The 26,685-nt window shown below is 38.4% G+C and overlaps 1 protein-coding gene across 4 annotated transcripts in view; it reads left to right on the forward strand.

The window, feature by feature from the left end:
• Window positions 1–26,685, forward strand: part of SLC44A1 (solute carrier family 44 member 1) — a 64,253-nt gene that overhangs the window by 26,139 nt on the left and 11,429 nt on the right. For 2 of the 4 annotated variants that reach the window (XM_015849614.3, XM_085528615.1), the window contains exons 4-10: window positions 2,620–2,756; window positions 12,292–12,385; window positions 16,472–16,641; window positions 18,384–18,473; window positions 22,521–22,648; window positions 23,699–23,885; window positions 24,724–24,889. In XM_015849614.3, coding sequence (XP_015705100.1) covers window positions 2,620–2,756; window positions 12,292–12,385; window positions 16,472–16,641; window positions 18,384–18,473; window positions 22,521–22,648; window positions 23,699–23,885; window positions 24,724–24,889 — 972 coding nt within the window. Of the gene's footprint in view, window positions 1–2,619; window positions 2,757–12,291; window positions 12,386–16,471; window positions 16,642–18,383; window positions 18,474–22,520; window positions 22,649–23,022; window positions 23,102–23,698; window positions 23,886–24,723; window positions 24,890–26,685 lie in introns of all 4 variants that reach the window. The other 2 variants (XR_014939299.1, XM_085528616.1) reach the window with 2 other exon arrangements.

Consider the following 26,685-nt stretch of genomic DNA (forward strand, 5'->3'; position numbering starts at 1 on the left):
AACTGTATATGGCACTATGCATTGCATTTCAGAGTTGCCAGTCTTGACTTGAAATTGTGCTATTTTCCAAAATACTCTCCATATATATATATATATATATACACACACACACACACACACACACACATATATACATGTATACATACACACATATATATACAATACTCTCCATATATATATATATGGAAGAAGTGTATATATATACTTCTTCCAGAAGTTAAGATTATAGATAGTTCTTGAGTCCATTTGAAGAACATCAGGCTGCCTTCCAGTCTGTGAGCACCATCAGTGCTGAGGCGATTTTCCTGTGCTTGTCCCAGCAGTACATGTTAAAGGATGCTGGGATTACCCTTCTCCACAGCCACTGGAACCCAGCCTAGGGATTTGGGGTGTGTGCCCAGGCTGGGGGACGCAGCTTTACAAACACTGCTGAACACTGTCAGGGCACACAGCACACAGGCACAGCACCATCCTCTCCTGCCATGGGGCTGGCAGAGCCAGCAGGCCCACACAAGAGGTCTATAGGCCATCATCGTGAGTGTGCCTGTCACCTCAGTGCTGCTGGCACCGTATCTATGTGTGCTGGTCCCCTGGTAGCTGTTATTTGGCAGCATGAAGTGCATGTTGCATGGAGCAACATAATGCAAGATGATGAAGTAACGGTTTAGTAAGAAAATTGGACAGGCTGTGGTAGTCCAGTGTAGGATTCATTCTGACTGGCCTTAGCTTACACACAGCCTGCCCCCTTAATGCCTCTTTATGTCTTTCCCACTTTGTTCCCATTGCTTTATGTTGTCGCCTCATCTGGCATAGCTCCACTGACCTTCTCCAGTGTCCTGGACTCTTAGGTTTATATCTGTATCAGCTGCAAAGTCTCTGCCTGCTTCTACTTGATAGGCCATTTGTTGCTGTGGTTCAGTAATGGCATGCATTTTATGTCCAGGTGTTTGTCTCCCTCCCTTACCAGAATTATCTATTCAAAGATGTTTATGGAATGTTTATGATATATGAACAAAGAAAGGGAATGTCTTGAGAATGCATATGGTGTATTACTGTATTTCACTTTATTTTGGTGACATGGATTTTTAAGTTTCAAGAAATGAGACAGGAAGTCTTGAAGCTAAGGGCTGAAATGCTGCAGCAAGTAGTAGTAGCTCTCATACACTGGAATTGGATAATAGTTAAGTTTTTTCTGGAGAGAAAGGATAGTTGGGAATTTGCACACTGGAAGCATTGAAATGGAATCTAAACGTTAGCCTTTATGAGCGTGGCCTACTGAGAGAATGTATTTGTTTTTTCTTTTTCTAGTGTCTGTGCTGTGAAGTTTGTTCCAGTTGTATATGAGAGATGTATGGTTTGACAATTTGTCATTGTCTGTGAGATCTGTTATAAATTATGTCACTTTCAAAGTATTATCTCCGAAGTATTTAGGATCAAACATACTAGGGCACTACATTTTTGTTGTAACATAGCAGATTCCCATTCAAGTATCCAAGTGAAACAATGTATTTTTTTCTGTTAGTGTGCTTCTAAAGAAGTCTCATGTGCTCTGTATATTTAAGATGTATTTATAAACTATATGTAACTCTAAATTAGCTTGAAAAAGTTCTCTGAGGTCAGGAGGAATTTTTATAGATTATGGGATTTTAAATTTCTGACTGTAGAAAAGATAGTCATTTAATATGGCTGTTCTATTTTTGTTTGTTTTCTCATTATTACTTTAGATAATATGTAGAGAGTATTTTAATTCATGACGTAACAATGGAGTTATTGGAGTTTTAAATGCTTGTTCAGCTTTTGGGAAAAAAACAAACAAACAGATAATCTGTGTTCATTATACCATGAATGGGCAATACTGTAGGGTTAGTCATTGTGATGAAGCATGCTTAGCTAGGAGATAAGGTTGGCTGGAGAGCTATAGTATGTACTTCACAAGCAGCTTGTTTTTAGTGACAGTGGCCATCATGGAAAGTTGTGAATACTGCACTTGAGCTGTAGCCACTTGAATTACATGAACAATTTTGATTTAAAGTGAATACTAATATGATGTGCTTGACTTTATGGGCTGGTGCTGTGGAAAATCAGTCTAAACCAAAAAGCTCTTCTGAATTTTTCGTGTTGTATGTGCTCATAAAATTAACAACAGATGGTCATTTTTTGTAGAATAAGCAAAAGCTCATGGTATTTGTTGTGTATCTTTTGAAAACCTGGAAATACTGAGGTGGGTTTTTTTTTTCTGTTTGTTTGTTTTTGGTTTTGTTTTTTGTTTTGTTTTTTAAAGAAGTTTTATCTTTCAATTTTCAGATAGATATCTGTGAGAATGTATGATAGAAGTGCTAGTCTGTATATTTGTAAACATACGATTTGAATAGATTTCCATCTGATAAAGTTTAATATCCTTGCTATGTGATCCAATAATCTGTAAATATTAATGTGTTTGTGATGCGTACGTTGAGTATATGAATTCTTTTTAATCATATAATTGTGTTAATGTGAAATTTTACACATTTCTTGGTAGGTTGAAAGTTAGACTTGAATTACTTCTGTAGTTTGAGATTAATTTTCTTCAACGTAGTTGTTGATTAAAATAGAAGTAATTTGCATTTTTTTCCTCCCTAGGTATGTGTTCTTCTTGGATCCATGCAATATTGACCTAGTACATCAGAAGATCAAATCTCTTGCTTTGTGTGTATCAGCTTGCCCAAGGAAAGAACTAAAAACTCTGGCTGATGTTCAGAAATTTGCAGAAACTAATGGTATGAGAAAAGCATGTCTATTTGTGTACCTGTTTAGTAAGATTGCTGATAGACTTGTGCATTAGTTGAACTGAAAATGAAACCTCTGTTAAGAAATACTGTTCAACCCTAACATTTCTCTTAGACCTCACAGTGTTAGTATGTTTGTGTTCATGTCTTGGACAGTTTTGTAGGTTCATTCTTAAATAGGAGCAGGAGTAGGAAGTATAATGAGAATTTAAGAGGATGTCTAACACTGGTGAGTGTGTTCCAGCTCTTACAGAAATGTTCTGATATTGCTGTTCAGCAGTAACTGTTGAAATATGTACAAGGGGCCTGTGACAGCATTTCTGCTTTCAAACTGCACTTGGAGCATGTCTGTGGTTGTGGGAAATCATCCTGCTTTTTATTCAGTGCCACAGTGCAATACCTTTTCGCTTTGGGGATTGTTTGTTTGTTCTTTGCTTTTTATAATACTTAAAGAAAATAATAGGAAAAACAGCTGTATTACGTATAAAACAGTGTACTCCACCCCCAAAAGTAGTACTTCTCTTTAGGAATGATGCTGATATTATCACCTAGATCCATATTTTAACATTACACATAATAAAACACATGAGAGATAGTCAATTTCTGGACCATACAAAACAAAGTAAAAGTAAAAACTTGAAAATAATTTGAGGAAATTGTCAAGTTCTTCCGCTATTAAAGTGGGATAATTTTGTTCTAGACTTCACACCTGTTATTTTAAAATGCTATGGTGAGATTTCTTTGAGACTCAGTTAATAATGGGTTTGTCTGGTTGACCAGGTTGAAAGCAGTGAACTTGATTGCTTTTCGCAGACATAAATGACATGTTGTTCTCTGTCCTAGTACAAGTTGTTTTTTTTGAAAGCAGAATGAGTTCAAGTGGCCCTGGAACACTGTTTGCCCTCTCAGGTCTTCCCAATGAATTGTCTACACATCTTGGTCTCTGACAGGTGAATCAGGGAGCTAAATGTAGTGTGGAATTAAAGCATGTTACTTGTAAGCCTACATAACTGTACAAACAGCTCTCTCAGCATGATGCAGGGGACAGTTTGGGAGTGATAACTTCCTCATGCAATTTGCTTACTGTTGTCAGTTTAAGCCCACAGTGAAAGTTAGTATTGCTGTAGTGTGGTTTTACTCTTCAGTTCTACATCTAGCTGTTTTTCTTACCAAGGGAAGGCACAGCATTTTTGTGTGGAGTTTAGATACATCTTGAAGTAATAAAAAGCAGCCACAGTGTGTAACCACAAATATTGTTGCTGTGTTTCTATGTGAAGTCTTAAATTAACTGTGCCTGAAATACTTTCAACATAATCATTTTTTAAAGTATAGCAAAAATCGCTTTTCCTAAAAATTTACTGTGTCTTGTCTTCATGTTTCTTCCTTCTAACTGTATCTTAGGTTTTAAGCAAAACTCACAGATTTTCATTAATTAGTATCAGAGCCAATCATTTCAGCTTAGAGAATCCTGGCCAAAAGCATGAAGTCTTTTGTTAAAGACCAGAATCATTCATGAGTTCAAGCCTCAGTTTCCATTATATCAGTATATCAGTTTGGGCTTTTCAAAACAACTGAAAAAAAAAGGGTACTAAACTAAGTCAAGCTTTCTTTGTTTTTAAATGTATACTGTACAAAACTGGAATCACACAGTTCTCTGAAACTGATTTTCATGGCTTTAGTTAAATGTTCAGCAGCCAGGGCGTGTATTTTGTATCAAATAAACAGCCTGCCTACAAAGCAGCAGAAATGTTATGGCAACTCAGTTTGCATATAGATAGTAAAAGTTAAAGCATTATTCAATCCTGCAATAGTGAAAGAACATTGGATTAATATAAAAATTATAGTACTCATTAATCAGGATCTTTTCTCTGAGAGCCGCTTTCCAGCTCTAAGAATAGCTTAAAACTACATAAAACTAATAAACTGTTGCAGACTATTTCAAGTGACAGTAAACCCTGTAAAAAGAATGATGAGAAAATATGGTAATTTTGAACATGACCACACACAGTTTAGTTGCAGTTCCTATTCTCGTGATGTTATCAAGTTGGAATTTCAGAGTTCAGCTGGCAGGTTTTGAAGAAGGAGGGCAAGAGATATGTTTGGTTTATTGTGACAGACACTGCTGAGCTTTCCATGCTAACAACTTCTAACACTCTTAAAAAACAAAAAACAACCATGCCTTAGTGTTTGAAAATGCATGGGTGTAGAATGCAGTAAAACCTTCATTTTGATCTTCTGAACCTTTCTAAAAGTTTTAATCCTTCTACAACCTGAAGATAATAATGATGCTGGAAATGGGCTTTGTGTAGGTTGCTGCGTGTAATTTGAAGAACTAGCCATTTTCACCTGGCTCAGATGCCCTCCCTGAAGTCACCTTGCCTGTCTCTACTCCTTGGAATTTCTTCTTAAATTGCTGCTTAAGAATCTTTCTATCCTAAAGATGTCTTCTGTGCCTCAACCCATCAAGAGTTGATACAGTAAATTCAGGTGAAGCATTTTACCTGAATGTCTTTATGAAAAGCTGTAAAACAGCAAAACATACTGCAACATATTGAATTGATTCATGGTTTTATTGGTATTAAGATATGATCCTTCGAATAGCTTAGCATTTAATGGTTTCTTTCCTAAAATAGGGCTGGCACTTAACTGCTTATACACAGTGTGATAGAACTGCTACTCTAGGACAAAAAGATTTTAGTGAGGAATTCTTTGTTGTAGCTCAGTATAGCGTGTAACATGTGTTTGTCTGTAAGCAAAGTTATGAATAAGCATTTAAGGCAGAGAAAATTCTTGCTTTAGGCATGAAGAACATTTCATTATGAAGCAGCCCTTTGGCTTCCTGAATCAATAATGGTGCACTTGCTATTCTGCTGTAATTTGGGGAAAAGAGACAATTTGGTGAATAGCGCTGCACAATTTCAGGTCCTGCATTTGCGGTGCCATTGCATCTAAGAAAAATAGAACTCTGTTCTTCAGAAAGTCTGGCTGATTTTCAGGAAACAAGAAAGTGTTTGACTTCAGCCTGTTGAGGGTGACTGATGGACAGAATACTGGTAATTGGGTGGGACTTCTTACAAGTGGAGAAACAAGAAGGAAAATGCTGGGCAGTTGGTTGAGATCTTCAGCCTGTACAAAGATGCAAGCTGAAAATGTTAAAAATGTTCTGAAGTGACTCCAGAAGCTGATGCAGCATTTACTGGGAATGTTTTCTAATGCTGCTCTCACACAGACAACTAATAGTTGACTTTGCGGAGCTAATGGATTTTGCACAACAAGGAAACTTTATAAAGTGAACCAATCACTGGCTGATCTCTCCAGGACTTTCTCAGCCTGCAGAACATTTCAAGCAGGGATTTGATGTTTATGTTTGGTCTTGGCACTTAAAAAATTCTGCATGTTGAGTATTGGTTTTGTTGTTGTTGTTTTTTACAGAAAGCTGATTGGTGCATAACATTCAGGAAACATTAAAATGGCCTTTTCAAGGCCTTGCCAAAGCATTTCTTAACATCCTTACGCTTAACAGAGGGAGGCTGCCCTGGAGTCTTTCAGTAATCTGCACTAATATAGTATTATTGGTTACATTAAAAAACCACTTGGGAAGGGGAGGAACAGTGAGGTAATGAATCTTGCTACTGCTAAATAGTTATTTAGAATTACATGAAAAATTGTGATGTCAGTGACAGTGGAACAAAATATCAAATGGAATGGAATACCTGCAGCATGAAGGGGTAGGAAACAACTACTGGTATATGTTTTGTGTTTTACTACAAACTGGTAATTGCAGCTTGGGAAAGAGATTGTGAAGCTACGGAGTACAGTGAAAGAATTAGTTGAAGGCATAGAATTGTCCAAAAGTGTAAGATCTCTTAATTGTGAAGAAGGAAAACAAGAACACATGACATGTGTGAATTCTTGCTCTGTTATCATCTTAAAGGTTGTGTAATGGACCTTTGTGAATGTCTTGTGGTAGTACATCCCTCTGGAACAGTCATAGTTTAGATAAACAGCCTCCTTGCTTTCCTTCCTTTAAAACACAGTGTACTCCTGAAAGGTACTGAAAGACAGATGTAGAGAATGAAATTTGTTTTGTTCACTGAGAATGAATCTGTTGTATTTATCTGAGAAGTCCTGACCACAGAGTGCTTCATCCAATGCCATATTGCTAATCTCAAGACATTAGTACTTTTCTGGTTTTTAGTACAACCCAGAAATTAGATTAATGTGTTAGGTTAAGTTATATCTTTTTCTGACTATACCCTGGAACATTCACAGCAGAAGTGTCTACAATATCTGTGTATGTTTATGCAGACTTCTGATGCTTCCATCTTCTGCTTCAGACTGTATTTGTATCAATGGCTAAGATGTGCAGTTATTGTTTTCTCAGTCGTTTCTAGTTCTGATGCCAACTTGGGCATAACATAATGCTGCTTCATTCCTAAATGAAGCATCAAATATGGACTATCTGCTTCTGAAGTGTCTTCATTATTCCCTTGGCAAGTGGGAAACTGATCCAAGCCTAAATTTTATGTATTCTTAGTGCTTGTGTTCTAAATGCAGTTTTTGCATACAGTTGTTGGCAGGATATAATTACAGTTGTCAAACATGGTGGATAAGGAATGAAAAAAGTCTGGTCAGCATCAGTGTATTTCCTTTCATGATAGCTTGAGCCTTTTTCAACTTGGGAGGAACGAAGAGAGACTTTTATTAGCAGTGAGCAGTAACGTACCTTTTTCTGTGGAAAAACCGCTTGTCATCTTACCTATTCTATGGTTTTTGGATGTAGAATTTGCAGCGGAATTTTTCACAGATGTATGATCCAGTGTCTTAAGCTTCCATCTTTTAAGGAAATGGGATGATTGCACTCATGGCTGTGTCAAGGTTGGAAGGAAAGCTTGTCTTTTGAGATACTTTGTCCCAGTCATGGCCTCAAAATATTCTGGTGCCTGGGGTAGCTCTGTTTATGGAGAAGCTATGGGGCAGAAACTGTGTTTCATCTCCAGAGTACCACCTAGTGTATGAAAGCACCAAATAAAAAAGCACTGTGAGATCAGAGGGCTCTGTTTATTCATTGCTGTCTGGGCAGCTTTTAGTCCACATGGTTCAGAAGTATTTTTCTTTAAGGTTACAACATGTTGTAATCTCAGATTCAATCCATGTAGGACAGTTAAATATTATTTGCCTAATAATTTCTCCAGAAGAAATATATGCACAAAGGTAGCAAAGAGTTATTATTTAATGATTTTTCAGTTCATTCTCTGAATTCTACCTATAATGTTTATGAAGCAATTAAGAGTGTTAATAGTTTAGGAATAATAGTGATGTCTTTTGGTAAACTAATTGTCTCAGCAAAGTAGATAATTGGAATTCATCTTCTAGCTTCTCCAGGCTTTATAAACTCTAAGAGCACAGTTGAGACAGGCCATGCAAAGTTTGTTTCTATTAGCCCAGATTAAAGGAGTCTAAAGAAGCATGTTCCATGGGATGTGCAGTTGAAGGCAAGAGTCCCAAAGTAGCCCCAGGGGCAGTTCATAGAATCATCATAGAATTGTAAAATAACTTAGATTGGAAAAAAACTTGAAGATGATCTAGTTCCTTCCCCCTTACTGTGGTCGTTGCTGCTACCCACTAGATCAAACTGCCCAGGGCTCCATCCAACCTGGCCTTTAGTTCCTCCAGGGATGGTGCACCACAGCTTCTCTGGGCAGCTGTGCCAAGGCCTCACTGATCTCTGAGTAAATTTCATAGAATCAGAGAATGGCTTGGGTTGGAAGGCATGATCTGCCCTTGTCACATGTTGACTGTCCTGGATCACATTCCTTTTGCGTTTGCCTCAATATCTCTTCCAGGAGGATCTGCTCTGTGATTTTCCCAAGCATGGAAGTGAGACTCATGAGCCTCTAGTTCCACAGTCCTTCTTTTTCTTATAAATGGGAGTTATGTTTTCCGTTTTACAGCCAGAGGGGACTTAACCTAACAGACATGACTTTACAGATATGAAGGAATGGCTTGGCAATCACATCAGCCATTTCTTTTAGTACGCTGGGATGCATTTTGACCAGCTTCATAGATTTGTACACATTCAGTCTCATGAGGTGATTTCATGTTCATTCTTTTCTTACAGTGGGAGGTGTTTTGCTCACTTGATCCTCATGCACAAGTTTAGGGATCTGAAAGATGTGGGAAGTCTGACCCTCAATGAAGACTGAGGCAAAGAACTTGCTGAGTACCTCAGCCTTCCCCATATGCATTGAAGCCAGTTCTCCCTTGTTATTTATCAAAGGGGATGTGCTCTCCTTTGAATTTCTCTTCTGACCAATGTACCTACAGAATCCCATGTTATTTTTTATGTCCCTTTCCAAGTTCATTTTTATCTGCATGTTGACTTTCTTAATCCCATCCCTGTGTGGAATTTATCTCCCAGTCTGTACACATCTGGGATTGCCCCGTCCAAGGTGCAGCAGCTTGCATTTGGCTTTGTTGAAACTCATTAGGTTTCATGTGGTCCCACTTATCCATCTTGTCCAGGTCCCTTTAGTTGGAATCCGTTCCTTCTTCATATCAAGGGATGAGAGTTCCCAGTCAAGAGGTGGTAGCCAGAGACATCCATTGCTCCTTCAAATGACAGTAGGAGGTGTGCTCAGGAGAGTACTGGGGTGAACTGACAACATGCTTCCAGTCTCCTCCACAGCCAGGTATTTTATAGCTCATCTTCATCTATGGTTTCTGCTTGAATGTCTGTGCAGACCATGATCTAGCATTCACTATTTCTTGCATTACATTTTTGGTGGGATTCAAAGACAAGGGCTCTGGGATGCACTTCTTTTGTTAAGTACTCTTGTTCCAGGCCCAAAGTGAAGCCTGCTTTTTATTACATCAGCTGGGACTAGTAAAAGTTGCAAGGAACCATGGCCTATGGGACTGGATCAGTGGGCCAAAGTTAAATGTATGAGTTTCAACAGGGCCATGTGTTGGGTCCTGCATTTTGGTCACAACAACCCCAGGCAACTCTACAGGCTTGAGTGGCTGGAAAGCTGCCTGATGGAAAGGGACCTTGGTGTACTGATGGGCAGTTGGCTGAACATGAGCCAGCAGTGTGCCCAGGTGGCCGAGAGGGCCAGTGACATCCTGGCTTGTATCAGGAATGGTGTGGTGAGCAGGACTAGGGAAGTCATCCTGCCGCTATACTCAGCATTGGTGAGGTCTCATCTTGAGTAGTGTGTTCAGTTTTGGGCACCTCAGCACAGGAAAGACATGGAGGTGCTGGAGCAGGTCCAAAGAAGGGCAACAAGGCTGGTGAAGGGCTTGGAGAATATGCCTAATAAGTCGAGACTGAAGGAGCTGGGGCTGTTTAGTCTGGGAAAAAGGAGGTTGAGGGGAGACCTTATTACTCTTGTAGTATCTGAAAGGTGCTTATAGCAACAGTGGAGTTGGTCTCTGCTCACTGGTGACAGGTGACAGGACAAAGGGAAATGGCTTCCAGTTATGGCAGGGTAAGTTCAGGTTGGATATCAGAAAGAACGTCTTTACAGAAAGGGCTGTTAAGCTCTGGAATAGGCTCCCCAGGGAGGTGGTTGAGTCACTGTCCCTGGATGTGCTTAAGAGCCTTTTGGATGTGGTGCTTAGGGACATGATTTAGCAGAGGGTTGTTAGAGTTAGGCTAATATGGTTGGGTTGTGGTTGGACTCGATGATCTTTGAAGTCTTTGCCAACCTGAGCAATTCTAGGATTCTATGAAGAAGAAAACAGCAGACATCTCATTTCAGTGTGTTGAATCTTTATACACCTGTCCTTAGATAGTCCCTCCTGCTTCTTGATGAAGTAATTTCTACAAGTTAGATGTGGGTCTGTATGCAATATTCAAAGTGGAACACAGTTATATATCTCCTTGTTCTCTGTGTGTGTAAGAGATGGTATATATGTGACCGCTTCCTGAAGTGCACCCCACATCATACCTCTCATAACTATAGTGTCATGTCCAGATTAAAAACTTCTGCATTATTTTGTCTAAAAAGAACAATAATTATTTTAAGTACTCCTTTTACAACTGTAATGTTAAGATGGTAATTTTGTCTCATGTCTTTGTACCTAATAAAGTGTTTTCCACATAATCAAACAGAAGTATCAGTATGCATACAAACATTAGAATTGAAAATAGAGTTCATATGTTTTCCCTCTGCAAGAAATCTAGCTTTCTTCAGTGGTGTATTTGGTGTTTTGTATCTTCTCCCCAGCAACTTAGTCCATAGAAGCAATACTTAACTAGTGTTCCAGAGACCTCATGGAATAGTCTCCTCAGCTATTCTGTCTTCTCTTCCAGCCCATATATATTGAGGTGTTTTCATAGGGGTAGCAATATGCCAATGGTAAACAAAAAACCTACAACTTCTACAAATGGTATGTTCAGTTTCTATGAATAGTTCTTAGGTTCGGTGTCCCACAAGCCAAGAGAAGAGTGCTTCTCGAGACTCACAGTTTAACTTGTGAAAAAGCTTGTCTGTTATTTAGATCCAGTTTGTAGAACTCTCTACTACTGAGTATTTATGGAGAGGAGACTTTGAGAATACAGGGAATAAAGTATATCTGGGGATCATCAAGATGTCCTTAGTTGTGTAAAAAAGATAGGTAAAGGCTACATATACAAAACCCTTGCACTGAAGAATTAGAAAGCTTTTGGCGAACAAACTTGGGAAGAAGCTCTCTTTGGAGAGATATAGTATATTCTGATTCTGTATAGTCCCCTCCGATTATAGGCTTTCTTTCTTCCCCCTGTTTCTGAGAAACCACTCCTCCAATCTGACTTGGCTGTTGCTGTATTCCTGGAAATACTGATGTCAATGTCAAGTATGTTGATCATAGACAAATAGGAAAAGATCTGCCTGGGTAGCACATATTCATTAGGCACATGTTAGATATTAAGTGAAGCTGAAATAATGTTTGAGTTTTGTTTTTGGCAGTTTGATATATACAATACCATACTGACTTGGATGTGTAGAATACTCAGCTCTTTTAAGAGCTTTAGACATCTGATACAGTCAGGCCTTGTGTTCCACCAACTACATAACCTCTGCAGTTTGGTTCCTTTGTTCCTTTCTCTGAAGTCTATAGATCTGTTGTATTTTAATTTTTTTTTTTTTAATTTACCTGAATATTTATTAATGTAACAAATGCTGTCTTATGCAATATTCATACACTGAATGATCAAGAAAATGTGGTTGAGTAGCAGGGAAGAATGACTTGAAAGTGCTTTGTGTCTTCTTTTACAAGGGATCATGACTTAGCCTTTTCCTCTTGGATACTCAAACTCTGGAAAACCCAAAACTAGATGGAAAGCATAATTCTGTTAACTGAAGTGTGCGCTGGGCTTGATTTAGTTCTTCATTACAGGACGAGCTGTAGCATAACGTTGCTGTAATAGCATGAGGCACTACAGAACAACAACCTGTATCAGTTTTGATGTTGTTTGTGAAGATTAGGAATATTTGATTTTTTTCCATCAGTTGTTTTTCTTTTTTTTCCCCCTCAACAGGATCTAATCTGTGTAGCTACGAACTACTGCCATCAGAATATACTACAGACCCAAGGGCTGCCAAGTTGTGTCCTAAATATCCTGTTCCAGAGAGGTAATACTAATGTCTTGTCTGATTTGGGGTGAAGGGAACATGGACTTATTTTGTTTATATGCTTGAGTGTTCTTTAGAAAATATGCTTTTAAATTTCTTCTGTCTTACAGATGGATTTTTTTTTTTAGATTAATGTTGCGTGTTTTTAAAGCACATTGGGAATGCAAAGGAAAACCTGAACTATGAACACATGCATTAGTAAGATGACTTAGCTGGTATCTTTTAGTTCTATTCTGTCTTGTGTAACTGATTTGGTGCTGAGTATCAGCTGTTTTTCTACCTTCCAGCACTGCAGTTCAGGGAGCCATGTGTGTCTGTCATTCTCCCTCTCAAAAATCCAGTGTGCCTCAGAAATTGCACAGAGTATTCACTTTTTCCACTTCACCTCTACTAATCAGATGCAGCAAGTTGCTTCATTTTTGATTCTTCCAGCTCCCAAATGACCAACGTGGGAATGCTCAAGAAGCAAAAAGTGATTTTTATTGTATAAACAGTTCAATTTGAGTTTTATTATTCAAAATACTATACTGGATTTCTTTTTGTGAAGTAGAGAGAAAGGACTCTTGCTCCAGAGTCTGCTACTGCCAGCTTTCTTGGCTCTACTGGAAGCATTTGTGTGAAAAGAAGTGATTTATTTGCTCTATTGCACACCTTTTCATCAATAATTCTTCTCAAGAAGAATCCAGTTCTGTTTTCTCACATTTTAGCTTTTCAAACATATTCAGTAGAGACTGCAGTTTCTCACTCTTGCCCTGTGCATCATCTCTTGTTACAGCTTAATAAAATGTCAGTTCTTGAAACTTTAAGTATCTTTTGCCTTCATGGTAGGCTCTCAGGTGGATATATTTTTTTAACATAAGTAGCAGCTGGGATTTTTATTTTTTACTTTTCCCCACAGCAAGTCAGTGTGCTATGCAGCTATACCCAGCTGTTACAGCTGTAATACAGAAACAAGTGGAAGTTTCAGTGCCAGCTTGCATACTGAAAATCCTTGTCAGTCTTAATTTTTGTCAGATCTATATTGACTTCTCTCACTGTGTGTTCCTCTGTCATTCAGTCTGAATGAATGTAGCTTAATAAGAAAACAGATAAGTAGAACAGCAGCTCAGAACTCTGATGATATTGTGTACATTCTCTGCAAACTGGGCTGCCTCAAGTTATTTCCAAAAAGCTGTCAAGTCAGTGGCGTATTTTCCCTTTGTTATTTGGCATTAATAAAATGTACAACATATTTGGATACTTTTTGAGATTAAGAAGTCTAAGCTTTATGCTCTCAGGCAGGAAAGGCCTATATTGTATATGTAATCCCCTCTGTTTTTCGGATTTTTATGGTTAAGTTATTTGGTGTATTACTGGTGTAATTTGAAGGGGAAATGGAATCCTGTGGAGGGAGGCAAATGAAAAGCCTGCACACTGTAGTCTGAGACATTCTGGCTGAACTTACCAGCCCTCCTTTTCTTTGATTCAGTCTGTCAGAGGTGGGAACCATCATCTAACTCCCATTAGGTCAATGGAATTGGAGGTAGCTCAAGCTGTGAGGTCTCTCCCTTGATGTTTGATGATTTCTTCACACCTTGCAGTTGAGAATCCAGTTCTCAAGGGACAGTGATCCCCCACCTTCAAGGCGCTATGTACCTTTGACTTAGTGGTTCAGCCTCGCAGTGCAGTTAGCGATTCATGTTTCTGCTGTAACTGCCTATAGTCTCTGAGTCTCAGTGGATCGTAACCTTTCTTTTTAGTTTTGGAATAGAGAACACTAGAGGAAAACCCATGCAGCTTTTTCCTCCAGCGTTTTTCTTGCAGACAGCTCTGTGGAGCTGTACCAAGGGTCTGTTTGATAAAGGTTATAGAAAACAAAAGGCTAGGTAACAGTGCCATTTCAACCAGTCTCCTTATACATAGGTTTCTGTGGGTATAATTGTGGAAGAAAAGAGTTATCTTCTGAAACTGAATCTTTGGAACAGTTAGGTGGTGGTCTTAACTTCATCTGCTGGCTTGAACTGCACTTGCTTTATTCTTCATTAAGCAGCATATTATTATTCTGAGAAACATGCAGTTCAATATGCAGTGCAATATACTGAGTAATGATTGAAAGGCCAAACAAGATAGTACAAGTCAGAGGGAATAGATCTATTACTGCATTTTTAATTAAACGGGACACCTTCCCTTCCCTACTCATTGAGTCAGAACCACTGAAATAGAAGCAGATCTCAATAGATGAATTCTCGGGAGTGCAGTTTATTCAGGAAAGCTTGTAGGAACCTCATTTTTTATTAATTACGATCAAGTTAGAAATTAATTATTGCATAGGAAAATAGGAAACTTAATATGTGTAGTGAGAGTACTGTAACATGAGGAGTGTTAGGTAGGTGATACAAATTGATCTGCAAAAAACATTATTTCCTGTTACGGTGGATTTTGGAATGACATCTTGCTCCTGCTAGACTTACCTTTCAAAATAGGTATTTTCTTATTCATGTAATGAACTGTAGCATGTTGCATATTCCAGGTAGGTTGAGAGGATATGCAAGATGTCTTTTAAATAGGGCTACCATCCATATGGGTTTAGTTTGTTTTTTAACAACAATGCTTTGCTGTGCTTAACTGCTGTCTTCATCAGTAACCAACAGTAGATTATAATACCAGCACCTGCAAATGTGTTTATCTGCTCAGCACACTGAGATTAGAACTGTCTAATTTACAATTGTCAGTCACTTTAAACATAAACCTAGAATCTATTAATTATCTAAGTCTTGGAGGTAATCATAATCTCTCCTGAATTCTGTGTGCATAATTACACTCTCATGGTTTTAGGAATGTTGTCTTTTTTTTTTTTCTTCTCCAAAATAAAAAGCAGCAACGCACAGGAAGAATGCGCCTAATACAGCTGATTTGCTCATAGTGTGTTTAAGATAAATGTTGGACTTTTGGAAAGGCTTGGGATTTATAAATAGTTTTGGCGAACAGGAAATCATTGGTTTATGAGTCACTGCTGAAATAGAGATACTGCAAAACACTGTGTGCATTGCTGCTGCAAAACACTGTGTGCATTGCTGCTGCAATCCACTGAAATCTTGTAAGGAAGGAACATTACAGAGGATGAAGTAAATTTCATAGTTTCATAGTTTCATAAATTTAATGTTAAAAGATTGACTTAGCACAAAATAAATTTCTTTTATTGGATCAATTTACAAAAAGGAATATATAATTTATGGAATATACATCTAAACTGCAATTGAGAAGATTGGCACAAATATTTAGTAGGCCACTATGAGATCCAACATTGCTTGTGATCCAGAATTGGGAAACATTTGGAAAACATAATTATCTAATTTTCATGTGAAGATTTTTGCTCTTTTATATTTATTTTTGCTCTTATAGACTTGATAGCATGTTGTGCTGAGCATTTGAGAAAGATTAATACTAGCACCAGTGCTTTGAGAGAGAATGCTTCCAAAGCAGATAACGAGTAATGAAGTCATAGAGACATCTTTGCATGTTTTTGCAGAGAGTGTAGTTTGTTATTTTAATAACTAACAAAGCTAAACAATGTGATTGTAATCTCTGGTAGAAGAACAAGTGTAGTATGGGGGAATACTAAAAATGTATGTATTGGTTTTGCTTGACAACAGTTGTAAATGCTGATGTCTTTAAGCGCAGTGTGTCCTTTTAAGAGTAGTATTGTCATTCTGGGATTTCTTTGCTTCAAATGTTAGCCAGTACTCCATTTCAACATGGGTAAGAGGCATTGTTTCAGCTGCTGGTTCACCACGTGACACTTGAATGAGATATGTTTCAGTGAAATAGGAACATACATTTTCTGAGCCTTGCTGTTTATGGGCGGGAGGGTAATATGCTATTGGAATATGTGCTCCTACTTCACAGGGTTACTTGTAAGAACGACATCATTTCCCATTATGATCATCCTCATTCCAGCAGCACTTGTGCATTCAACACATGGTTTCTGGTTATGATGTTATGAGGGTGGAGTGGTTGCATCTATTCACCTTTCATTGTGTGTTGATGTGGCATTTATATTAAGTAGGAGTAATTTTTTTTCCTGATTTTTTTTTCTTGTGTCACCAGTGCACCTATTCCATTCTTCCATCGCTGTGCTCCTGTGAACATTTCCTGCTATGCCAAGTTTGCAGAGGCCCTGATCACCCTTGTCAGTGACAGTAGTGTCTTACACAGGCTGATTAGTGGAGTTATGACCAGCAAAGAGATTATAATGGGACTTTGCTTGTTGTCACTAGGTAATTGTTTTTCTCATTACTAGCTATTTACTGCAGTAGGAGATTGTTAACACCCTCTAATCACAATATGAGAAATAAACAAACAAACATGTATTACAGCATTTTTTGAGAGCTAGATGGCTTCTTCAGAAGCAGTGCATGTGCTTTTTTTTTTTTTTTCCTCCTCTTCCACTGATGGGAGATAGAAGATGTGGGGCAGTTGACTAGTTAACTTTAGATTTTGTGTAGTTAACAGAGCACCTGCATTCTCCTCATTTTTATTAAAATATTCACATTTTTCTTTTATAATATTCATCTTCTGCCAACTGAAGTCCCTTTCCAAATAAAAAGGACAGAGAGGTACACAATAGTATTCTCCTTGTTTGGGTTTGTTTAATTTTAATTAATTGTGCAGGGAAACTTGAATTTTATGAAGGAAACATGATTTATGTACTCCATCCCCCAAAATTTAAAAAAAAAAAAAAAAAAAAAAGAACATTCAACATCAGGCCTTTGAAAAACTGCCTGAAAATCTATAAACTCCCAGATGTATAGAGGCTTTTACTGTATTCAGTAAAAATATAGCCTTTTCTGGCCTGTAAAGTGACAATTTGCACAAGACCGAAGATCTGTAGTAATTTACAAAATATTTATATAAATTACAAAATATTGTAAATTAAAGTGGGATGCTAGTCACTCACATAAATTACTTTCCTAATGAGTATACACCTACTAAGTGTAAAGTCTTCACGCTTAGAATAACAAGTATAGTAAGTATGAGATGGAAAGTCCCAGACACTAGCCATGTGTATGAGCAGTGTGAGGTTAAAATAAAAGACCACAAAGCTGTAACTGAAAAACAAGCCTTTTTCTTTTAATCTGCCTTTGTGGTTACAACAAATAAATAAATAAAAAGAAGAGGCTAGATACCACTTGTCAGAAACAGAATACCATTGATTATCTTTTCTCTGTTTCTCTATTAGAGAGCTGATTATTGTTTTACCTTGTAATGGCAAAATAACTATCCAGACTATTCTGAAAATTAGTGGCTGAATTATTAGTGCTACTTTTGGGTTAGGAGTCAGAAGTTAGGACAGTGTTTCACACACAGTTAATTTTAACTTAAAGGAGAAAACTGTATGATAATTTCCATTTGTTCATATTTTCATAGTTAAACTACTTTTAAATAATTGGTTAGGTAGCGTGATTCTCTAAGCCTGTTTTTAGTAGCTTACTACTGTGTACAAGTAGGTATGTGGAAATGTACACTACTCCCTGAATTATAGTTGGCTGACACTGAAGATGTCTAATATGTACTCCCCGAATGACAGCAGAGCTGTATGAACAGAGCTTGTTAAATAACTCATTTTGAATGTTGAAAATCAACAATAAGTTGTGTTCTTGAGGAGGTGTGCTCATGTTACTAGACTCAAGAGTACTAACATGTCTTGCTGTCTGTTATATCATTGTCTAAATACATCTGTCTGTACGTACACATTATGTTTTGTATGTAGTGTACCATGTACATGTACTTATGCTCTCTTTTGTTTTGATCAGCAGCACCAAAGCAGGAGATGTAGAGGTGCCTGATTTCCTTAAGTGTCTGTGCAGTGAGTCTGTAGAACGCAGAAAACAAATCTGCCTAAAAATTATTTTGGAAGGCAGTCTGATCTTAGTGCAGTGGAAGAATTAGAAAGGCTGTCCCTACTTGAAATAATTGCTCTGCTTATCTCATTTGTCTTTTTTTCTTTATTTTTTTTCAGTGTTGTCCATGATTTTGATGGTTATAATCAGGTACATTTCAAGAGTACTTGTCTGGATTTTAACAATTCTTGTCATTCTGGGATCACTTGGTAAGTTGTGTTCATCTCTCAGTTTTGGGTGCCTTGTTCTCATATTTGTTTTCCATGTTGACAGGCTAGCAAAATGCTGCTCTGCCTTGGGACTATGCCTTTTTGTTCAGCTTTCATTTGAGCCCCTTGCAATATACATGTTTGTAATTGCAGTACTCTCTCAGATAGCATATTGCTCCATAGGGATTTTCATGCTCTTATTGCCTGGCAAGCAAGCCGCTTTTCAGCTTAACTCATGCAGCCCTAACCACTGCCTTTTCCTTAACTTTGCAGCCATATCAGCAGGCTGATCTGGATGTGTTGATAGTTTACCAACCCACTGGGTGTACTCAGGCATTTGGGAATAAAAGGGCAGCTGCTGTTTATGTGGCCTCAGGGTATCTCAGGACATGAATTTGTCCGTATAACTGTGACATGTTCATGAGCTCCTTCAGTCCTCCTAGGGGCGATTGTAGGCCTGTCTAAGATCTGTCCTTGAGGAGAGGAAGCAAGGGTGGTTTTCTGGAATTTCTAATCAAGTCCTATTTCCATTGACCTAGGAGGTCCTGCATGACCTAAATAATGTGTGAAGTAGAACCAGCCTTGACATCTTGGGCATATATACAAAATGATTCTTAGTCTGCATTAGCTTCTATGAAGATTATCTTCTGTACTTGTAAAACTTATTCAGTTTTCGATAGCAGCAGATATATGATGTATGGGCAGAGGAATATCGAGAAGGAAAAAGAATAAAGCCACTGAATTATTAAATACTAGCAATGTAATTTTCAATTTGTGTTAGCAAGGGATTCAAAAAGGAAAAAAAAAAAAAATGCAGACCATCACTTTCTTTTTCTGCTTACTGATCCCAGGACCCGTGACCACAGAAAAGAGAAAAAATATATCTATTTTCTTTGGAAGCTTTGTTATATATTTCCTTTACTTAAAAATTAATAAGAAACTCTGTATCTTTGAGGACAGAGGGAAAAAAAGCACCTAGTAAACATAGAGTTTAAATACTGTCTTTGGGAGAATGTAAGAATATATGTGTAGTAATTAAAACTGACAGCAGTTTGCCCAGCTGGATGTAATCATTAAAGCCAATTGGTATAAGCTTTTTGGATTTCAGCAAAATTTTCAATACTGTTTCTAACAGAATTCTTCTAGACAAAATATCCAGCTTGACAAAAAGATATTATGGTAAATGAAAAATTGGCTGAAAATATTGCAGTAAAGGGATTATATCTGGTAGGGTTCCACAGAGCTCAGAGTTTATGTTATGTTTCTTTAAATGTCCCAGATTCAGGACTTGAATGCGTACTAAATGTACAGATGACAACAAATTGGGGGGAGCTGTGGAATTCCTCAAAGGCCTTGCAGAGATCTTGACAGGGCTGGCCAGTCAGCAGCTGCGTGAAGTTCAACTAGAGCAAGTGCTGGATTCTGCACTTGAGGTGGGGCAGCCCTGGTTGCATGTACAAACTTGAGGACAAGAAGTACAGAGCAGCTTCTTGGAAATGGATCACAGGGTTCTGTCTGACAGCAGGCTGAACGGGATGCAGCAGTGTGCCCTGGAGCCCAAAGGATCAACCGTGCCCTATGGTGCAGCAGGCCCAGCGCTGCCACTGGGCAAGGGGAGGGGCTGCCCCCTCTGCTCTGCATTGTTTGGCCTCGCATCTAGCACTGTATGCAGGTCAGCTGCCACAGTAGAGGAAGGGCATCAGGATATTAGAGATAATCCAGAGGAGGGCTCTGAAGAAGGGCTGTGTCTGGAGGGCAAGGTTTGTGAGCAGGATCTGTGGTGTGCTCCTCACAGAGCAGAGGAGCTGAGGGGAGCCCTCATAGCAGCTGCAGCTCCTCACAGGGAGTGGAGGGCGATACAGTGGGCACAACCCCAGTGCTGGAGTTCAGGGAGTTTTTGGACTCTGCTCTGAGACATAGGGTTTGAGTTTTGGGTAGTGTATCGTGGATGATGGATTGAACTCAATCCTTGAGTGTCCCTTCCAGCTCAGAATATTCTGTGGTTCTTTGGTACAAGAAAGGCAGTAAGGAGGCCATATGTGATAAGCTGTAAGCAGTATGGTGGGATGCAGATGTGGCCAGAACACAGACAGCATCTTCAGAAGTGGACTGTGGGAAAGCTTAGATGGTTCCTAGGGTGTTACCCATGCCCTCTTTATTGAAGAAGTGGCAGCAGCACATTTCTTTGCAGGGTGAGCATTTTGTGTTTGCATCTACCCATTACAGCTTCCTTGGCAGATTCTTACTGAGTCCCTTCCAACTCAGAATGTTCCATGATTCTTGGGTAACCAGAGTGAATGAAAGAGCTGAATATCTGATCTTATTGTAAGTTACTATTATAACATTCTAAATAATTGCATCTATTACACAGACTGAAAAAGGACATGTCCTCTCTGAAATATACTTCTTTATTTGATGTGTGGTTATTTAGATGCAAAAAGAGCATCCTCCAGTTTAGACTTCGGTAGAATACCTTCAGCAAAGACAGCATGATCTCTAGATAAGCTTACGCAGATGATTCACAGAGAAGAATACTCTGAGGAGAAGATAATTAACAGCAGTAAAGTTTAGTTCATCGAGAGGCTGGAATCTTGTATTTAAGAAAATTTCTACCTTGGAAAGGCAGGTAAAATATGCAATTGAAGTACTGGTTTAAAAGGTAGGTTTTCATAACAGTGGTTAGAAGGAAGTATCATACTGTATTGGCCTCCTGGCCTTTTGTTCTGTTCAGACCACAATACCTTTCAGTGATGTTTTTCAGTGTCTTGAAAGACATTGTCTTGATGGACTTGTAGCTCTGTCATTAACCTGAAGTGCTGTTTTCGGGGTCAAGACTGTCCCTGTTTCTCTATAGATCTTCCTGGAGATTATAGTCTCCTCTTTTTCCCTTTGATATTTTGTATCCTTACCCAATGATCCCTCTTGGTTTCCCCTTTTTGCATACATCATGCCGTATAATTTAACCCTTTTTTCTATCACTCTTTCTTTCTTCACTTTTACTTCCCTTGTTTTTTGTCTAACGACTGCTGTTATCTAACTTCTAGAGTTTCCCATGAACTAGTCACCTCACACACTTTCACCCTAAAACAGAAAGAGCAGCACATTTTTAAGTGGACATAGTGGGGTGAGATTCTGGAAGGAGTGTATCAAATTGAGAAGACAGGAGAACTGAGCACTTCTCCATCCTTCAAAGTGAAAGGTCTTGCACCTGGGTTGCAGCAGCCCTCCACTGTCATTACAAGCTGGGGGATGTAAAGACAGCACTGAGCCCTGCTGGAAAGGACTTGGGCATAGTGGTGAATGGCACTGCTGAGCCAGCAGTGTGCCCTTGCAGTCCAGAAAGCCAGCTGTATCCAGGGCTGCAGCAGCAGAACTGTGGTCACCAGGCAAGGTGATCCTGCCCCTTTGCTCTGATGAGGCCTCACTGGGAGCACTGGATCCAGATGTGCAGTCTTCAGTACAGGAGAGGCATGGACCTGTTGGAACATATTCAGAGGAGGGCCACAAAAATGATCTAAGGGATAGATCTCCTCCACAAGGACGGGCTGAGAGCTGAGGCTTTTCAGCACAGAGAAGGCTCTGAGGAGACCAGGTAGCCGCCTTTCAGTATCTAATGAGGGACTGTAAGAAAGAAGGGAACAAGCTCTTCACTGGGATCTGTGGTGACAGAACAACAAGTGGTTTCAAATGAAAAGAGGGGGAGATTTAGACTGGATATAAGGAAGAAGTTATTTATGATATGGGTGATAAGGCATAAGTTGCACGGAGAGGTGGTGGATGCTCCATCACTGGAGACATGCAAGGTTAAGCTGTATGGGGCTCTGAGCATCCTGATCTAGCTGTAGACGATCTTAAAGGATCTCTTCCAATTCATAGGATTCTGTGATTCTACAGGTTCCTGTTGAGTTATCCTTTTGTTTCATTGAGTCTTCTGTATCTGACCACACCTGAAAAAATAAACTTTAGTTTCTTTGTTACTAGATATGACTCCGTCACATAGTAAGAGCATCTTTAATATGACTTTCGTTTTTCTCTTCTAAAACATAGGTGGTACAGGAGTCCTGTGGTGGCTCTATGCTAAAGAACGAATGTCTGCCAGTGCTGTTGAGACTCAAATAGCCAAAGAAAATCTTCAGGCTCTCCTGATCTATGCCATATCAGCTACTGTGTTCACGGTATGTTTTTCTAGTTACCATATGATTTTCTTGTTTCACTTTTCTGTTTGTTTATTCAGGTGCAAGGTTTATGTCACAGACATTTTAAGAGTTTATTTCTATAACAAGTTCTGCTGCAGTGTCTTTTTTTAATTCTTGGCATTGTTCTGTAATATGTTCTAGTATCAGGAGGGAGCTCTTAACTCTGCATCTGTTCTATTGTACTCTAAGATGTCCACAGAGACCTCCCATGAATAGCTGAATATGAAGCTCCCAATCCAGTCTCACCTGTGAGATTTTTGTTAGGCTCCCAGTACAGATGTAATTTCAGTTTATTTAAAAGTCTACTCATATTTCTGAAATACTTGTTCCCAAATTTCTTCCACTTAAACAAGGATCATTATGAAGGTGCTGGTGCAAGCTGCCCAGAGAAGTTGTGGATGTTCCATCCCTTGAGGTGCTCAAGGCCGCCAGGTTGGATGGGGCCCTGATCAACATTAGCTAGTGCCTGATTTAGTAGTTTGTAACCCTGCCTGTGGAAGAGGGGTTGGAACTAGATGATCTATAAGGTCCCTTCCAACCCAAGCCATTCTGTGATTCTGTGAACTGAAACACTAACACTACTGAATGCTGTATGTTCACTCAGCCTTGTTATTTCTTTCACTCACTGATCTTGCAACTAAAAATTGTCTATGTTTGACTAACTTACATGACAAGTCTGCCATACAATGTTCAAAAATGTATGTTAAAATTGCTTTCTTTGTTAAATCTTCCAATCTTGCTTATTTCCTTGGCTATAACAGCGTAACTGAGGGTAAAATCTGGTGTACTCTTGTAAGCCTGTAGCTGATGATGATTCCAAATAAATAATTTGAGATTACAATTACCTAAATGTGTAATTTTGAAAATAGGTCACCAGAAGAAGCTGACCCAGGCTTTACATTTTGATCTTGTTCTCTCAAAATAGAGCATATGTTAATTTTCTGTGTTAAAATAGCCGAACTGTGCAAAGAATTTGCTTGCTTATTTTTCAGTTCTCTAAAATCTGATTTGTAAAACTTCTCCGTCTAGGTCGTCTTGCTCTTGATAATGTTAGTTATGCGCAAACGAGTAGCTCTCACTATTGCCTTGTTCCATGTGGCCGGCAAGGTCTTCATTCACCTGCCACTGCTAGTCTTCCAGCCATTTTGGACATTCTTTGTGCTTATCCTCTTCTGGACATATTGGACCACAGTCCTACTTTTCCTTGGTACTACAGGTAAGCAGCTCCCAGGCCTATTTTGAAAAACAGACTACATTTAAACCTGTTCTCACACATTTGAAGAGATGAGCCATTGCATGCATTTGCTGTCTCCAAAACATAAATATGCTGGAAGAGTCCAGTATTTTGCAGATTATTAGTGAAATATTGTTTGATTTTTCTTCTCTCTGTACATGATATTCTGAGAGAAGCCATTGTACTCTGAATTTCTGCCTACTGTGAGAGCATAGATGAAATCTTTGCTTGTGTTCTGGTCTTGTGAAGAGCTCCTGGAGTTAGTCAGTCTTAGAGGTTCAAGTCTTAGCTACTTCAGTAGAGAAGCCTAGCAAATGCTTTTAAAATGAAAGGTACTGGTTTTAGTTTGCAGTGAATTGTGAGCAATAAAGGCTATAATCTATCACCAGAACCTTAGAATTCTGAAAATTACTGCCAATCCAAATGTATCACAGAGCTTTTTCTGTACAGTACACCTAAGGAGTCTCACTGTGTAAATTGTATCAAGAATAAAACAGACAAACCAGGAATGATAACATAATAAAATTATTTTTATTATATGTAATTATATGAGTTCTTGGTACTTGGTAGGTAGTTGTGGTTAGTCTTGGAAGTTTTCACCGTATGGCTATAAACTAAAAATGCTGCAAGATTTTGAATATGCTCCAAAAAATTTAGTGCATTTTTTCAAATGCTGTTACACTGATTGTCTCAGAAGATATGTCTTCCTGGTTTTCCTAAATCTTACATCTAGTAGCATGAGCAGAATGTAGAGTCATTCCTCTCTGAATGGTTATGAACAGCTAATCACTGATTCTTTTTTGTCCTCATTAATTTCTAGGTAATCCTGTCCCAAATGAAGAAGGATTTGTTGAATTTCGCATGGCAGGCCCCCTGAAGTACATGTGGTGGTACCATGTGGTAGGACTGATCTGGATCAGTGAATTTATCCTAGCCTGTCAGCAGATGACAGTGGCAGGAGCTGTTGTGACATACTATTTCACAAGGTAAGGATAAACTTAGCTTTAATGTAAACAGCCTAGAAATGCAGTTAGGAGAAATAATGAGAGATAGAGCTTTTGTGGAGAATACTTCCTTTCTGCCTGAAAACTGGAGAGTAGTTGAAATGTATTAACTTTATTTATATCATGCAAAGTCTTATGATTACATGTTTTGCTGACATTCTGGGTGTTTAGGATTTGAGGTCTTGTTTACCTTGTAATGTGCACACTGTGAAAACATCATCATCATAGTATCATAGTATCATAGTCTTGTGCGGGTTGGAAGGGACCTTAGAGATCATCGAGTCCAGCCCCCTGGGATTGGAGCCTCTGTGTAGCAGAGCGGCACTTCTACGACTTGCGCCACAGGGGGGATTCGAACCCAGGGCCTCCAGTGTTGCAACGCAGCATTCCTACCACTGCGCCACCGGGGCGCAAAACATAGATGATTGTCCACTAAAAAAGAATGCAGCTAGAAGGCTATCTTAAATGCTAATAACTAGTGTTGATAAACTCAATAGAGACTGAAAAACTACCGACAGCAATTTGTTATTATTATTATTCTAATTGTAAAACTATGGCTTTTAAGTTAGTCATTCTTACTTCAGGTTGCTTAGGGTCTTAATAGATTGATTATTTACATATAGATTCTCATAAAATAATGTACAAATATTAAAGTGATACAAAATATGTATGCATTGAAACTCCCTATTTCATTGCTGTATTTATGTCCCCAGTTGGATATCAGAACATTAGGATGTTACGCTGGCTATTCTGCATGTATCTGCTAGCTGTTCAAGAAAGCAGTACTAATGCTTAAGCAGTGTTTTTTATCAGTCTTTGGACACTGGAATTTGATTTCACAGAGATAAGACTCATTTCATCATAGATTTGTCCAAACAAATTCATCCAAGCTTTAGAGTCTTGTCTCTAGTGTTTGAAGACTTTTCTGAAGTTAAGGGTGCTCAAAATGTACACAAAATAAGTGAATCTTGTTTAAGCCATTTAGGATCCACGTTTTTCCCTAGAAAACCGAAACAAAACAGAAACCAAACCACCAACAACAGAAAACAAACAAACAACAACAACAAAAAAGCCCATCTGATATCAATTGCACTATTAGTATTTCGTGAGGGAAAAAAAATGGTATTTCAGTTATTTGAAATACAATGTTTTGGTTTGTGGAGCAGAACTGTTGCAATATTTTTTGGTTAGGAAAAGAACCAACAATGCTAATTGTCTGTTTATCACTTATGTAAAATAGACAAAAATGCACATCATTATTCAGGCATAAATCTTCAGATTTTCTTAGTCTTTTCCAAGCAATATAAATACAGGCGCTCTGATTAAACAACAGGATGAGTAAAGGGTGTTGACGCAGTATTTCGCAGTGTTGATTTAACTGATCAAGGAAAACTTGCTTATTTCAGGTATGAACTGAATGATGCTGTTCCTACGTAAAAGTATATTAGTATCCTAAGTACAAATGTGGTTCAGAAAGTGTTCTGGTATAAAAAGCTTTTCGTGTGAAGGATATGATTAAGTTTAAGGGATAAAACTTAAACATCAACGCTACTGTATTCTTGTGATATGCTATGAAGAGTCTGATTTTTGTTTTAATGGATTTTTAAATAATCATACAAATACTTTTTGAAGCGCTTAATCACCAAGTGTGTAGTTTGTCTTTTTTTAGTTGTGACTGTTATCTGAATTATATTTGATTTCTTATCTGCCCTACTCTCTTTAAAATATATCAAAAGCAAGACAAGTAAATTAATTTATTGTGAAGAGAGAGACTGTTT

The sequence above is a fragment of the Coturnix japonica genome, chromosome Z, assembly GCF_054131305.1.
Source record: "Coturnix japonica strain WE chromosome Z, WE-NBRP24, whole genome shotgun sequence".
In the NCBI taxonomy this organism is placed as follows: domain Eukaryota; kingdom Metazoa; phylum Chordata; class Aves; order Galliformes; family Phasianidae; genus Coturnix; species Coturnix japonica.